Raw genomic sequence first — 13,165 nt, 5'->3', positions numbered from 1 at the left:
TCTTCCCCCCCAGGTTGGGGACATGAGCAGATGTTGCAGGAGGAGGAGGCTTCTGAGCCGTGCCACCTTCTCCCTGGACGTGAGGTGAGGGACATGAACCCCTCTCGTCCTGCAACGTGCTCAGCAGAGGAGGCTGAGACTCAGAGAGCAGAGTGTCTGCCGTCTCGGCCTTGGTATACTTCTTGCTCCTTCGACATAAAGTCAAGCTCATGACCGGCCACCCCCGTGAGCCCACAGTCGGCCTGAGGCAGAGGGGAGAGCAGAGAGGGAGCAGGGCCCTCAGGTACTCTGGGCAGGGGCCGAATGTCCAAACTGGTGCAGGAGCTCGTGCCGGATTTTAACACTCAGCACAGCAGGACCCGCACACACCACGGGATGTCAGCTCCACCCCACTGTGTTTTCCGAGAGAAGTCAGGGCAAAAATGAGGCATTTTTCTCGCTAGCAGGCTGTGCCAGGCCCGACGGATGCGGCCCCGCGGGGCAGGGCTCATCTCGCCTCCACCTTCTTCCTCCTTCCTCCTTCCTTTCCCCAGCACCGTGATTTCCCATGTGCCTCTGAAGCTGGGTCCTCCCCATCCTCATGGAGCAAGAAAGGATCCTGTCTGGCCATGTTTATTTGCTGTTTCTTTGTCTCCTAGCTATGACTCTCGTATGATCTAGGATTCCTATAGTTTTGACAGAATCTCAGATCAAACTAGACTGAGCCAAAAAGGGAAGCTGTCCCCTCTGCAGGTGAAGAACTCAGAGGTGGCTTCCAGCTCCCGCTGGATTCAGATGCTTAAACAGCTCAGGAATCTGCCCTTGGACTTACTGTCCCCACATCGGCCTCAGTGGGCAGTGGGTGCCTTGGAGCCGTGGGCTTACCCCCGACAACCTCCAGTAGTGGCAGGAAGCACCAGGCCTGGGTCCTGTTGGCTCAGTGGGGTGCACGCCCACTGAAAGGAGTAGGAGGTGGCCCCATGATCCCATAAGGAGTGTGGGCCAGGCCAACGGGGGTCCCTAAGCAAAGGCGGTCTGATGGGGGAGGGCTGTGTCAGGCGAGAATGGCCTGGTGGTGGTACCCACGGATGCTGGATGCAGAGGTGGCACCGCTGGGGCTGTCAGCCATGCTCCACAGCAGTCCTTGGGAGGGAGGAGAGCTGGGTGGGGCACCTCCTGGGCCACAGGCATTCAAGGGAAGGAGACAGCATGATGTGACGTGGTACCCTGGAGGGAAATAAAAACCACTTGGCATTTGTGTTGGTCCCCTGGGGCTGCCATAACAGATAACCACAAACTGGGTGGCTCAAGCTAACAGAAATGTATTCTCTCACAGTTTCAGAGGCCAGAGTGCAGAGTCAAGGGATGGGCAGGGCCGCGCCGCCTCCGGAAGCTGTAGTGGAGGATGCTCCCTTGCCTCTTCCCGCTTCCGGGGTGCGTGTGTTCCTTGCTGTCACATCACTGTAGGCTCTGCCCGTCACCACATGACCTTCTCCTTACGTGTCTCTTCTCTCTTCTTATGAGGACACCGGCCATATTGGATCAGGCCCCCCTACAAGGACCTCCTCTGAGCAAAGCTCATCTGCAAAGACCCTATTTCCAAATAAGGTCACGCTCGCAGGACTGAGGGTTAGGACTCTAGCACATCTTTTGGGGGGACGCAAATCAGCCCATAACAGTGTTGCTCTGAAATCATAATTACAGTTTATTGAGCAATCAGTAGGGGGCAGTCGCTGACCTAAGGGATGTCACCTCGTTTAACCCGCACAACAACCCTGAGAGGTGAAGACCATTGTAACCAGCTCCACAGACCTGCTCGCTCGCCAGTGAAACTGGAAAATCCTTTAAAACAAAAGCAGCCATTTAATGCCTCTGGAACTGGTCCTAAGGGCAAAAAGCAAATGAAACATCTGTTCAAGAAAATCTATGAAAACTCACTAAGAAAGCAAGAGTCTTTGGTATTTGAACCAAGACTCCCTAGTTCTGCGAGGAGACTCCACCCCAGAGGCTGCAGCCAGGAACAGAGGGCTCCCCGCTCCCAGGCCCCAGCCCGGGGCTTTCTTCCCAGGAGGAGTGGGACTTCAGTGTGGCTGGTCCTGCCCCCCGCTGCCTGCTGCTGGCTGAGTCCCTGGGGTCCTGGAGGGGTCCACTGGAGGGGGGGGCTCCCTTACTCTGTCCACTGCCCCTTGTGGGATGAAGGTGCTCCCTGGATGTGGCTGAGAATACTGGGGCCATGATCCCCTCTCTCCACTCATGAAGAGGTGGTTCCATGCTAGGAGAGGTGATGTGAGGACCTCAGCGTGCTGCCCCCAAGCACTCAACTCCTGGGGGTGGTGGGGAGGGGGTGCAGCTTACCACTGTTCCATCCCCAACTCCACAGCCTGGGGCAGAGGTTTTGCGGGAGAGGGTGTGTGTGTGGGGTGTCTGTGTGGGGGGGGTGTAACACAGGCCGTAGGCAGCTCCTGGTTTCCTCCCAAAGGAACAGACTTCATTTGCAACAGAAAGCGGTGTTTGAACCCAAGGGTGCTTTCAAGAGCAGTGGCAGTTGTAGAAGGAAAATGAGGAGATTCACGGATCTAATGAAGACACAGCCTAGGCTGCAGGCTGGCTAGTTTGCAGGAAGAACTGGGGTAGAGGACATCTGGAGGAGCCCTCCTGGGGTCAGAACAAATACAGACACTGGCCTCAGAAACTATTCCATCCCAAGAGCCACAGTTTGACTGGCTGGTTAGTAGAGCAATTTGTGCCCCGGGACATTGCTGAAAACAACAGAGGAATCCTATTAGCTGGGTGTGGTTGGGGAAGGAGAGCCCCGCCAGTACTGCTGACATCCCACAGCGACTGTCCGGGTCCCCAGGCTGGGCCTCCCTGAGGAGCAAGGGCAGAGGCTGGACACTGTGGGTGAGGGGGAGTAGACTTTCCTAAAATAATCCAACCAGTAAGTAAACAAATAAACAAGCAAACAACCATAACAATCCGCAGACTGGGGGGGTGGTACCAAGACCCAAAGTTGGTACAATATACTGTCTAAAATGTCCAGTTTCCAACAAAAAATTAAGAAGCAGGCAAAGAAACAGGAAAGCGTGAGCCGTATCTGAAGAAAAGCAGGCGACAGAAACTGCCCGTGAGAGTGACCAGGTGCTGGGTCTAACAGAGAAGTACTTCAGGACGTCCGCCGCAGAGCTGTTCACAGAACCAGAGGAAAGCCTGAGCGAAGGAGTAAAGGAATGTGCAATGACAATGTCACGTCAAATGGACACTATCAAGAAAGAGACAGAAACTATGAAAAAGAACCAAAGGGAAATTCTGGAGTTGAAAGGTACAATAACTGAAGTAAAAGATTCACTGGAGGGGAACTGGCAGAAGAAAGAACGGGTGAACTTGAAGATAGTTCCATGGAGATTATGGAAGCTGAGAACACAGAGAAAACAGAATGAAGAAAAATGAAGACAGCCTCAGAGAACTGTGGGACCCTGTCAAATGCACCAACATATGCGTAATGGGACTGTTAGCAGGAAATGGGACAGAGAAAGGAGAAGACAAAATATTCAAAGGAATAACAGCTGAAAATGTCACAAATGTATTGAAAAACAATAACCTACACATCCGGAAACCTCAATGAATGATAAATGCAAAAGGACCCACCAACTGACACATTATAGTAAAAACACTGAAAATCAAAGACCAGGAGAAAATCTTGAAGACAGCAAGAGTAAAATGATGCATTGCTTATAATGGAACCCCAATAAAACCAACAGTGGCTTTTCAGCAGAGACAATGCAGGCCAGAAGGAATGCAGTCAAAGTGCTCGAATAAAAAACTAAACTGTCAACCAAGAATCCTACACTCAGCAGAGTAGCTTTCAAAAAGGAAGGTGTAATGAAGATTTTCCCAGATAAACAAAAACTAGGAATTTGCTGCTAGCAAACCCATCTTACAAGAAATACTAAAGTAACTTCTTCAGACTGAAAGCAAGCAACTCCAGACAGAAATGTGAATCCACATGAAAAACCAGAGTGCCAGTAAAGGTAATTATGTAACTGTACTATTTGGAACGTGTGCCACATGACACCATAGAAAGGAGGAAAGGGAAAAGACCTGTGTAGGAATAACACGTCTATGCTCACTGGAATTAAGCTAGTATAAATCTGAAGTTGGTCATGAGGTTAAAATGTATATGGCGGGGCTGGCCCAGTGGTGTAGTGGTTAAGTTTGCATGCTAGGCTTCAGTGGCCCGGGGTTTTTGGTTCAGATCCTGGGCGTGGACCTATGTGCTGCTCACCAAGCCATGCTGTGGTGGCATCTCACGTACAAAATAGAGGAAGATTAGCACAGATGTCAGCTCAGGGCCAATCTTCCTCACCAAAAAATAAATAAGTAAATAAATAAATAAAATGTATATGGTAAATCCTAGAACAATCACTAAGGAAATAAGAAAAAAATTTTTAAATCATTAAAGAAATTAAAATGCTACATCAGAAAATATTCACTTACTGTAAAAGAAAGCGATAAAGGAGGAATAGAGGAACAAAAAAGACACTAGAAGAACAGAAAACAAAGTAAAACGTCAGATGTAAACCCAACTTTATCAATAATAACATTAAATGTGCATGGATTACACAAACCAATGTAATGGCACAGACTGGCAAGCTGGATTTAAAAAATGACCCAATTCCACGCTGGCTCCAGGAGACACACTTTAGATTCAAAGGTACAAATGGACTAAAAGGGTGGAAAAAGATATATTATGCAAAGAGCAACTACAGGAAAGCTGGAGTGGCTGTACTAATGTCAGACAAAATAGATTTTAACAGAAAAAGTGTGATTAGAGAGAAAGAAAGATGTTTCATAACGATAAATGGGCCAGTTCATCAGGGAGACATAACAATTATAAACATATGAGCACCTAACAACAGAGCTCCAAAATATATGGAGCCAAAACTGATGGAATGAAGGAAGGAAGAGATAGTTCTACAATAACAGAGACTCCAATACTCCACTTTCAATAATGGATTAATAACCAGACAGGAGACCAACAAGGAAACACAAGACACAAACAACACCGGGAACCAGCTAGACTGCTAGCCATCTGTGGAGCAGTCCGCCCAGCAACAGGAGGACACGCGTTCTTCTCAACTGCACATGGACAGTCTCCACATGGACCACAAACTAGGCAGTAAAGCAAACTGAGGCCCCCACACTAACAGGCAGTGAGAGGGGGCTAGGGAGGTGGGCAAGGACCTATCAGAACAGTGGTAAGGACCCCAGGCAGAGGCGGAAGGAGGAGCAGAGGCCGGCTCTGGCAGTTGACCAAGCAGAGATGGGGGAGATGACTCCAAATCTCAGCCGGTGGGTGACAGTGATGGGGAGTGACTTCCTGGTGAGGAGGTCCTTGGCTGTGGAGGGTGCAGGACGTCAGGCACCATCCTGAGCCATGTAGCCTTGATCTGGATGCCCTGGGCAGGGCTGAAGGGGGTAAGTTGGTTGATTGACAGTTGGGGTTTTGGACTTCGTGGTGGTGCCGGGAGCACGTGGCTGGGCTGAGTTCAGGCAGGGGATGAAGCCTTTGCAATGTTCCAGGGACGAGGGGAGGGATCAAAGAGACTTCACAAATAAAAGCACAGTGTGGAATCTCTGAGCCCCCAATTCAGGGATCTCTAAGAACTCCAGACTTTAAAAGGAAAGTCTGCAGGTGCCGACACAGGTGTGGAATCCCCGTCCTTCTCAACTCCAGCCACAGCTGTGACAGTCACTTGCACTGGCTTTGAAAAAGAATCTCAGCAGTTTACGTAAAAGTAAATAACTTCTCCATAATTCTGATTTCTTAATTCAGTGCCAATCTCCACTGTCTGGCTAAACGCCAGCATCCCCAGCATACTTCCTAGCATCTCTGTTCAGCCTTTGTGCTTGTTCCCTGCTGGTCAGAAGGTGCTGTCAGGAGGGAGAACCCATACCTGCCCGGCAGAGGAGTCAGGTGCTCAAAGGTTTCTAAACGAAGTTTTAAAGTGACCACTGTCACGGCTCAGAATGTGGATCCAGCAAGAATAAACACTCACATTTAGCTCGCAGATGTTTGAGGCGATTTTCTGGAGCAAACAGTGGCACCTAGGTGTTTAACTGAGTAACAGGAAGGCAGGCTGGGCCATGGCTACCGCGCCTGTCCAGGAGCCTGGACCAGTGCAGTGCGTGCGGAAGACGCACCAGAGGATGGAAAGCTCCAGGCCAGGTGGGCAGGGCAGGTCCCCAGCCCGTCTCCCGGGGCAGGAGGACAGAGCAGCCGCCTTCAGGGCAGCTCCAGCCAGGCCAGAGCGTTCTCAGGTCCTCCTGACCCTGGCCGGACCGCCCACATCACTGAGGATGGAGTCTCCATGGCAGTTGTGCTTAAACACAAAAACCCAAGCAACGGGGATTGCCTGAGTCTCTAGGAAATATTGGGCCGGATGAACACCCAAGTGCGCTCCAGGAGAAAGGATTTGGCATCCAAAGAGACTTTGAAAATGGTAAGCTTCTCTGGGCGTATTTGCCCCAATAATCCACAGAAACAACAGTAATCTAAAAATAGTCTTGTTTTCTGTCCTCAGCTCCTTTTAACTTCGTTAGTCATCACCAATTCTTAAAATAAAATCCGTGTAACGTCTCTCCTAGTAGCAGCCATAAACACACCTCGAGAGCAGCCCGGAGGACCGAGCGAGGCGGAAGGGGAGCGCGGGGGGCTGCGGCCGCGGAGACGGAGCCCGGTGGCCCCGCGGTGGCCGCAGGGCCGGCCGAGGCGGACACGGGGGCGCGCTGGCCGCGGAGCTGCGCCGCCGCCTCCGGAACTCCCTGCGCCCTGGCGCGCGGCCACCGTGGTCCCGGCAACGGCATTAAACAGAGGGAAACAGACGGGGATTCCGTCACCCGGGCGGGGGAATAAGGAGAGCATTGAGAGCAGACAGGAAAAGAGCTTTTCTGGATGGAGTGAAAATTATTTATTAAAGCAGGAGGAGGGGGAAATGGAGGAGGAGGAGCAGTGGCCAACAGCCCCCCAACTGCGGCCCCTCCCCAGCCGAGAGGTGCCCCGCCCCGCCCCCGTGGGTCCCGCGGGCTCCGGGTCCGGGAGGACCGGCCCGGCGCGCGTGGCGGCGCCGGAGGGGCGGCCGCTAGGGGTAGGGGTCGGCCTTGAGTTTAACTGAACTTGCAGACGTCCCTTCGCTCCCCCACAACGGCTCCTGGGGGCGAAGAAGAGGGGCTGGGACGGGGGAGCGGAGACTCTCCGAGCAAAATCCTGGCCCCAGGTCTGGGGACACCCCGCTGCCCGCAGAGATCCGTTTAAAAGGAGGGGCGCGGGAGGGGCGGGCGGCGCGGCCCTGGCGCCCCCTGGCGGCCCCCAGCGCTGCCTGGCCCCCGCCCCCGCCGCCCCCTCCCCCCCACCGCGCCTCAGTGTCCTCGTGGGGTCTCCCCCACCCCCAGCGTCCACCCCCGGGCCCCCTTCTCCCTGCGCTGGGGTCACCGAGGCACGTGCCAGTCCCGGCTCTCGGCGAAGGAGCAGATCTACAGGTAGCGATCCCTGGAAAGGGCTGTGACGCCCACCCAGACGCGCAGAGGCGCGGCGACCCCCTCCCCACACCCGCGCGGCGGGAGACCTGCGAGGGGGAGCAGGGATGTCGGCTGTGCCGAGTGCGCTCGGCAGGAATGACCCACGGTGGTGACGTGGGCATCACTCCCGCTGGCACCTTCCTGTTATTCCACATCCACCGAGCAGCCAGCGAACCCACCGGACGGGGCAGTGTGGCACCAACCCCCACTCCCTCCCCGTTTCCCTGGGGCCCCGCGCAGAGTCGTTTGGGGCATCCACCGGCGTCCTGCAGGCCTCCTGGGTCCCCGGGGCAGACAAGCCTTTTGCTTTTGGGTTTATTTTAAACCACATAAGGGTGTCGTGCAATAGATTTACGATTTTTATACGCCAGACATTTTAACCGCCCTCACACTCCAAGCCCGTCCACCCAAGGCCAACACGAAACTACGGTCCCGTCTTGGCAGCGGGGCTGCGCGGAGGAGCGGCAGGAGGGTTGGAAAGAGGAAAGTGTGAAGTGAAACGGCCGGCGCTGGGGAGGCCGTCCCGAGCACCCGCTCTCGCTCTCAGACCAGCCCCCCAAGTCGCTTCCAAACCCCGAAGTCTCGCCTACAAAACGCCCCCGGCCCTCCCGGGGCTGCAGGGGCCGGCGGCTGGGGGCCGGGGAGGGCTGCGCCCGCCGTTCTCTTCGACCTCCGCCCGCGGCCTCGTGCAACAGCCAGTCTGGGCCGCTCGCGTATTTACAGAGTAAAAATGACAATAACTCCACGTCCCGGGACTGCCATGCAATCTGTTAGTAATTTAGCGGGACGGGAATTTCCTTTCCCGGGCCTGCCAGTGGAAGCGCTTTTCCAAATTTCCACCGCGGGGGAAGCCTGCGATTTTACATAATGACTTCAGCACGCAGGGCTCTCTCGCACCCCCTCGTCTCCGGCTCCCTCCGCCCCCTCATCAAGCAGAGGGAGCCTCTCTCAGACGCCCGCGTGGACCTAGGCGTCCAGGCTGGTGGATTCGCCCCGGTGCAACCCCGCCGGCCCCCGCTGGCGGCCCGTCCCTCCCCGGTGCGCCCCGTCCCTCCCCGGTGCGCCCCGCGGGCCGGGCGAGCGGCGGCTGGGCGCGGGGCGGGGCGGGGCGGGCGCTCGGCCCCGCTCCGGCTCGGGCGGGCGGGGGGGTGGGGGTGGGGGGGCGTGATGTCACGGCAGGGAGGGCGCGGGAGCGGCCGGGGGGCGGGGAGGCGGGGGAGGTGTTTTCCAGCTTTAAAAAGGCAGGAGGCAGAGCGCGGCCCTGCGTCAGAGCGAGACTTAGAGACTCCGCACTCGCCGGCACAGTCACCGCGCCGGACCGGGCGGCCGGGAGCAGGGACCGGGGCGCGGGCCACACCTCCGAGCCCCCGCCACCCTGCCACTCCGCCACCCGCTCAGGTCCCAGGGCCGCAGCCCGGCCCCGCCACGCACGCACACGCCCCTCAATGACATTTCTCCGGGGCGCGCGGCGCTGAGCCCAGGCCGGCGCGCGTTCGCCGGGGGAGAGGTCCACCTTCCCGCGGAGACCCGACCCCGGGCGGCGGCGCAGGGCACCCGCTCCTCCCGCTGCTCCCGCTCCTCCTCCTGCTCCCCGCCGCCGCCGCGTGGATGCCAAGTACCAGTTTTCCAGGCCCTTCCAAGTTTCCACTCGGCCCTCCGGCTGCAGTCTGCGGGAGCGGAGAAACTTTGAGGCCCGCGCCGCCCGCCGGCGGCAACATGAAGTCGGCGGAGGAAGGTAAGCCGGCGCGGCCGCCGCCCCCCACTGCGGCCCCCCATGCCCCCCCAGCCCTGGCGCCCCCCAGCCCCGCGCCCGTCCCGCCCGCGCGCCCCGCGGGGTCCCGGTCGGGGAGGGGCGAGCAGGCTGGGCCGGGGTCTCAGCGCCCGGAGGGGCGCGGCGTCCCCGGCGCGCGGCAGGCGCGCGGCACAGATTGAGAAGTCGTGTCCCCCTGGTGTTTCCCCAGAGCAGCCCTGATTTCGAGCGCGCCTTCTTGCCAATAGGTGTCTCCTCTTCTCCAGTGCTGAGTGCACGCACTTGGCCTTCGCTGGTGCAGCCTCTCAGTGGATCCCGGCTGTAGGAACTCGGTTCAAATGCAGGCGGTTCCGGGCCGGGCCGAGGTTAGGGCGGTCAGAACTACACAGGACACTTTGGGATGAAGTGAGGTTTCTTTGGGAAGGAAGGGTGGCCTGGTTTCTTCCCCAGCGGGGCAAGGCCACCCTGTGGCTTGGAAGACAGCGAGGAGTGGGGGTTCTGTGCCCCTCCGCGAGTTCAGTGCGTGGTGGATGCTCCCAAGCGCTGGGCGCCGCAAACCGCCTCCAGATTGCTGAGCCCGCTGGGACCGCTCCGCGTGGCGCCGTCACGCTGGTGGCTCGACCCGCAGGACTAAGTGTGACCGAATGTGCGGTCCCAACGCAGCCCCTAATTCAAGGCATTTTGCAGTCTTGCAGACGTAAGAGTTCCAACTGCAGACAATACTTCAGGGCAGTTTGAAAAGGGACCAAGTTTAAAGCTGCTTGTTGATAGCCACAAAGATGGCATAAGAGTCAGCCCTGAAGCCTGGGGATGGCGGCCCGCCGCTGACGGTGGGCTCCTACCCTCCAGCAGTGCAGTCTCAGTGCCAAGCCCTCGTCACCCCCTGCCCTTAGAAGAACCACCGCCATGACCAAAGCAGCCCAGCTCCTACCCGGGATGCTCTTGCCGGAGTCCCAGAACACCCTCGAGAAGGGGTGGCCAGCACCTTTGGGAGGGATTCCTATCAAATGCCTCGTGGAAACTGGGAGACACCTTTCCAAATGGCTTATCGGCGCTGAAGCATTTTAGTTAAATTACTTTAGGAAAGCTGGCAAACCTGCCAAAGAGCCCTCTTACATTTTATCAGGGCGGACATCCTTCTGAGGAGGCTGGAAACTGAATGCTACCATTTCCGGCTCCTTTCTGATGACTATGAGGCCCAGTGGCCTTAGAGCGCAGTTTCCAAACACTGCCCGCCTGGCGAACTTCCTTACCTTTAACAAAGAGGGGCTGAAGACCACGCTCGGGACCAGAGCAGGTTTTCAGTGTCGAGATGTCTTTTGTTATTTTCTATGTATTTTGTATCAAGGAAGGAAGATGTATTTTATCTTTCTTACATTTCACCTCAATTTAGAAAATGTTTAAATCTAAAAATCAGGTAATGTTTACCGAATAAGATTTTGCTATTAGAAAAGTTTAAAAATTTTTTTGCTGAGGTTTTGATTTTAAATCTTTGGGACAGTTATTTCAAAGTTTTCCCCATATATTTCTTATCACTGCTTTAAAAAAATGCAGGTCTTTCAAAGTTTAGGTTTCTTTATTTGAACAGTCGGTGGTCCATCCTGCAATAAAGAATCTTTTTTCTCTTACAAGAGAAAAAAACACGTGTGTGTAGAGGGTGATTTTTCCTGTTTCCTCCTTAAGAAAATGCGTTTGAAAGTGCCTCTGCTAAGAGGCGGGGCACCAGGTGGTATGGTGCCCTTCAACTAAAAGAGTGTTGATACGTTTTGTGAGGACCACAGAATTGGGCTAACCAGAAAGTAAGATCGGGTCCTTCCCACAGACAGCCGGGTGCAGAGGCAGAGTAGCTCCCTGCGGGTCGGCGCTGGCCTTGCCGAGGGCAGGGGGATAAGCTGTCCTGGTCCCGCAGGCGGGAGGAAGACATTAGTGTCCATCCGAGAATTGAGAATCGGAATGGTAACCCAGCTCTTCCCTCCAGTTCAGTGAGCATCTGGGTGGTAGCTCATTAAGCACTGTTGTTTCTGAAGGCCCTGTGCTTGTTTTTCCACGAGGAGAATGCGGAGAAATGCAGACCTTGTAGGTAGCCACCCACCTACCCATTCAGAGGTTGCTCCACACAGAATGCCCCGGGCTCTCCAGAAGAGAACAAAGCTCGCCCTGTTCTCTCGCCACTTAACTGTGTGTTGTTTCCTAATCCCGATTAGAAATGGCCTGGCGCTGGTGCCCTGCTCTGTCACACCCAGCGCTGGAGCTCTGCGCCCCTGAGCACCACAGCCTCTGAGAGGAAGCGCCAAGCTAAACATTTCCATCAAGACAGGAGCGTCTGCTGACTTGGCAGAAAGCTCCAAACCATTTACAAGAGGAAAGGCACTGGGGGTGGGGGGGTGGGGGGGTGGTAAGAGGAGCAGTTAACAAACCGCCACCCCATCTGGTTACCTTGGTTGGGGATCTGAACCCAGGTGGGGACCAGCTCAGCTTTAGGATGAAGCAGCCTGAATCCCCTATCCCCACAGGGCCCAGGAGCCTGGGGCACATGTGCTCCTGGAAGTGTGTGCCCACTTTCTCCGGAACAGCTGAGCAAAAAGTTTTAGTCTAAACAGATGATAAGCACTATTATTTGTGTGTAAATTTTTGCTGGGGATGAGAAGGTGGCTGAAGTTAAAAAGAAAAAACCGAAAAGAGAGAAAATGAAATGTTGCGGCTTCTCAACAGAAAACAGAACTTCCATTTGCCTGAAGGTCAGCAAAAAAGGCAAAGTAAAACAATACAACCCTCCAAAATACGTCTCAAAGTGAGAACTATTATTAGAAACGGAATCAGGCCAGAGCGAACTATAGTTTATCATTGGAGAAAGCCATCTGAAAAGGGTCCTGGCAGCGGAGCTTGCGGGGAGTGTCTCCGCAGGTTCTCTGCTTCCGGAGAAAGCAGAACCGCGGGCCGGGCCGGGGCCTGCAGGGCCGGGGCCTGCAGGGCCGAGAGGAGGGCGGCGGGGATGAGCGGCAGACATTTGCACGCCCGCCCTCCTTTCCGCCTGGACCCCGCCCCAGGCCTGATTCTCAGCTCTGCTAAGGTCCCTCTGCCACCATTCTCCTGCCAGTGCAGATGCTGGCTTACATGGTGCCAAGGCCTGGGGAAAGTTAGAACACAGCTGGGAGCGGGGGTAAAGGGAAGGAAACGCGCTCACAGGGCCTCGATTTTACAGTTTGCTGTGCATGCTGCTCGGCGCGCGGGCCGTGGGTGGAGACCCCGCGCTCCTCATGCGCGCGCTCAACCTGAGCAGCTTCGGTTACTCGTGGACGCACAGGAGTGTGCACGTGTGTTTTAGGAAGTTGGGGGACTAAGTGAACGTTGTCAGGAAAAAGCGAGGGCTGCCGCTTAGGCCCGGCCTGTAAGTAAGACGCCGGAGGCAGCAAGGGCCGTGCCCCCGCCGGCCGGTCTGGAGCAGCCGCGGCTTCACTGTGCGCTGGGGGCGCGCTCCCACCCCGTGGAAAACCGCCGCGTTCCTGCCACTTTCGGGGACGTCTTTAGCTTTGGGGGCGGAAAGAGGCCTCCCCTGTGTCGCTGCTCTTCCGCAGCAGGAAGCCCGGCTCTCGGTGGACGCCTCCTCCGGGCTCAGACTCGGGGCCTCCTGCAGGACGTGCACGTTGTCGACTCGGTCAGCGTCCGAGTCGGGCTGAGCTCTGACTCCTAGGAGGAGGCCCGTCGGCTTGAACGCTTTAAAAAAACTTTTAGACAAAGTCACTTGGCTCGCATGCAGCGTGCGCCATCTCTTCGGGAATCGGTACTGATCTCTGCGCGCGGTCCCCGTGCACCCCCGCCCCGGAGTCGGCGAGCGCGGCTGCAGGCGGGGGTCCCGCGCGC

The 13,165-nt window shown here is 56.1% G+C and overlaps 1 protein-coding gene across 3 annotated transcripts in view; it reads left to right on the top strand.

Moving 5' to 3' along the window:
* The first annotated feature begins 8,817 nt into the window (after positions 1–8,817).
* Positions 8,818–13,165, top strand: part of NFATC1 (nuclear factor of activated T cells 1) — a 125,471-nt gene continuing 121,123 nt past the window's right edge. For all 3 annotated transcript variants that reach the window (XM_044744013.2, XM_070512812.1, XM_044744011.2), the window contains exon 1: positions 8,818–9,289. In XM_044744013.2, the coding sequence (XP_044599948.1) occupies positions 9,163–9,289 (127 nt within the window). In that variant the 5' untranslated portion in view covers positions 8,818–9,162. The remainder of the gene's footprint in view (positions 9,290–13,165) is intronic.

Source organism: Equus asinus, chromosome 7 (genome assembly GCF_041296235.1).
Source record: "Equus asinus isolate D_3611 breed Donkey chromosome 7, EquAss-T2T_v2, whole genome shotgun sequence".
NCBI lineage: Eukaryota > Metazoa > Chordata > Mammalia > Perissodactyla > Equidae > Equus > Equus asinus.
Note: the sequence above shows the minus strand (reverse complement) of the source record. Positions and strands in the feature narration are given on the sequence as shown.